The sequence below is a fragment of the Haliaeetus leucocephalus genome, unplaced genomic scaffold (assembly GCF_000737465.1).
Source record: "Haliaeetus leucocephalus isolate CR32 unplaced genomic scaffold, Haliaeetus_leucocephalus-4.0 Scaffold646, whole genome shotgun sequence".
NCBI classification, from domain to species: Eukaryota; Metazoa; Chordata; class Aves; order Accipitriformes; family Accipitridae; genus Haliaeetus; species Haliaeetus leucocephalus.
In genome coordinates, this window is record NW_010973082.1 from 6,205,070 (window position 1) to 6,205,701 (window position 632).

The 632-nt window shown below is 76.6% G+C and overlaps 1 protein-coding gene across 2 annotated transcripts in view; it reads left to right on the forward strand.

Annotated features, from left to right (window-relative positions):
* Positions 1-132: 132 nt before the first annotated feature.
* SPAG9 (sperm associated antigen 9) overlaps positions 133-632 on the forward strand; it is a 65,635-nt gene continuing 65,135 nt past the window's right edge. For both annotated transcript variants that reach the window (XM_010578691.1, XM_010578692.1), the window contains exon 1: positions 133-526. In XM_010578691.1, the coding sequence (XP_010576993.1) occupies positions 221-526 (306 nt within the window). In that variant the 5' untranslated portion in view covers positions 133-220. The remainder of the gene's footprint in view (positions 527-632) is intronic.

The following is a 632-nucleotide window of genomic DNA, read 5'->3' on the forward strand; positions in this document are numbered from 1 at the left end:
CGCCCCGCGTGACGCCGCGGCCCCGCCCCGGCGCGGCGGGTGAGGTCAGTGCCGTGCGCCAGGGCCGCTCTCCGCCTCTCCTCCTCCCCCCTCCCCGCCTCCCGCTCGCCCGGGCTGCAGGCGAGGCCCCGCCGCAGAGGGAGGAGGAGACGCCGGGAGCGCGCTGAGCCGCTGCCGCCCCGCCGGGCCCCGAGAGGGACTAAGGCGCTCTCCGGCAGCCATGGAGCTGGCGGACGGCGTGGTGTACCAGGAGGACCCCGGCGGCCCCGGCCCCGCCATGATGTCGGAGCGGGTGTCGGGGCTGGCGGGCTCCATCTACCGCGAGTTCGAGCGGCTGATCGGGCGCTACGACGAGGAGGTGGTGGCCGAGCTGATGCCGCTGGTGGTGGCCGTCCTGGAGAACCTGGACTCGGTGTGCGCCCACAGCCAGGAGACCAGCGTGGAGCTGGAGCTGCTGCGGGACGACAACGAGCAGCTCCTCACGCAGTACGAGCGGGAGAAGGCGCTGCGCAAGCAGGCCGAGGAGGTGAGGGGCGGGCGCCGGGCCCGGGGGCTGCGGCGGCGAGCGGAGCCGGTGGAGGGCGGGGGCCCGTTCCTGAGGCGGGCGGCGGCTCCGGGCTTCCTTCGCGGAG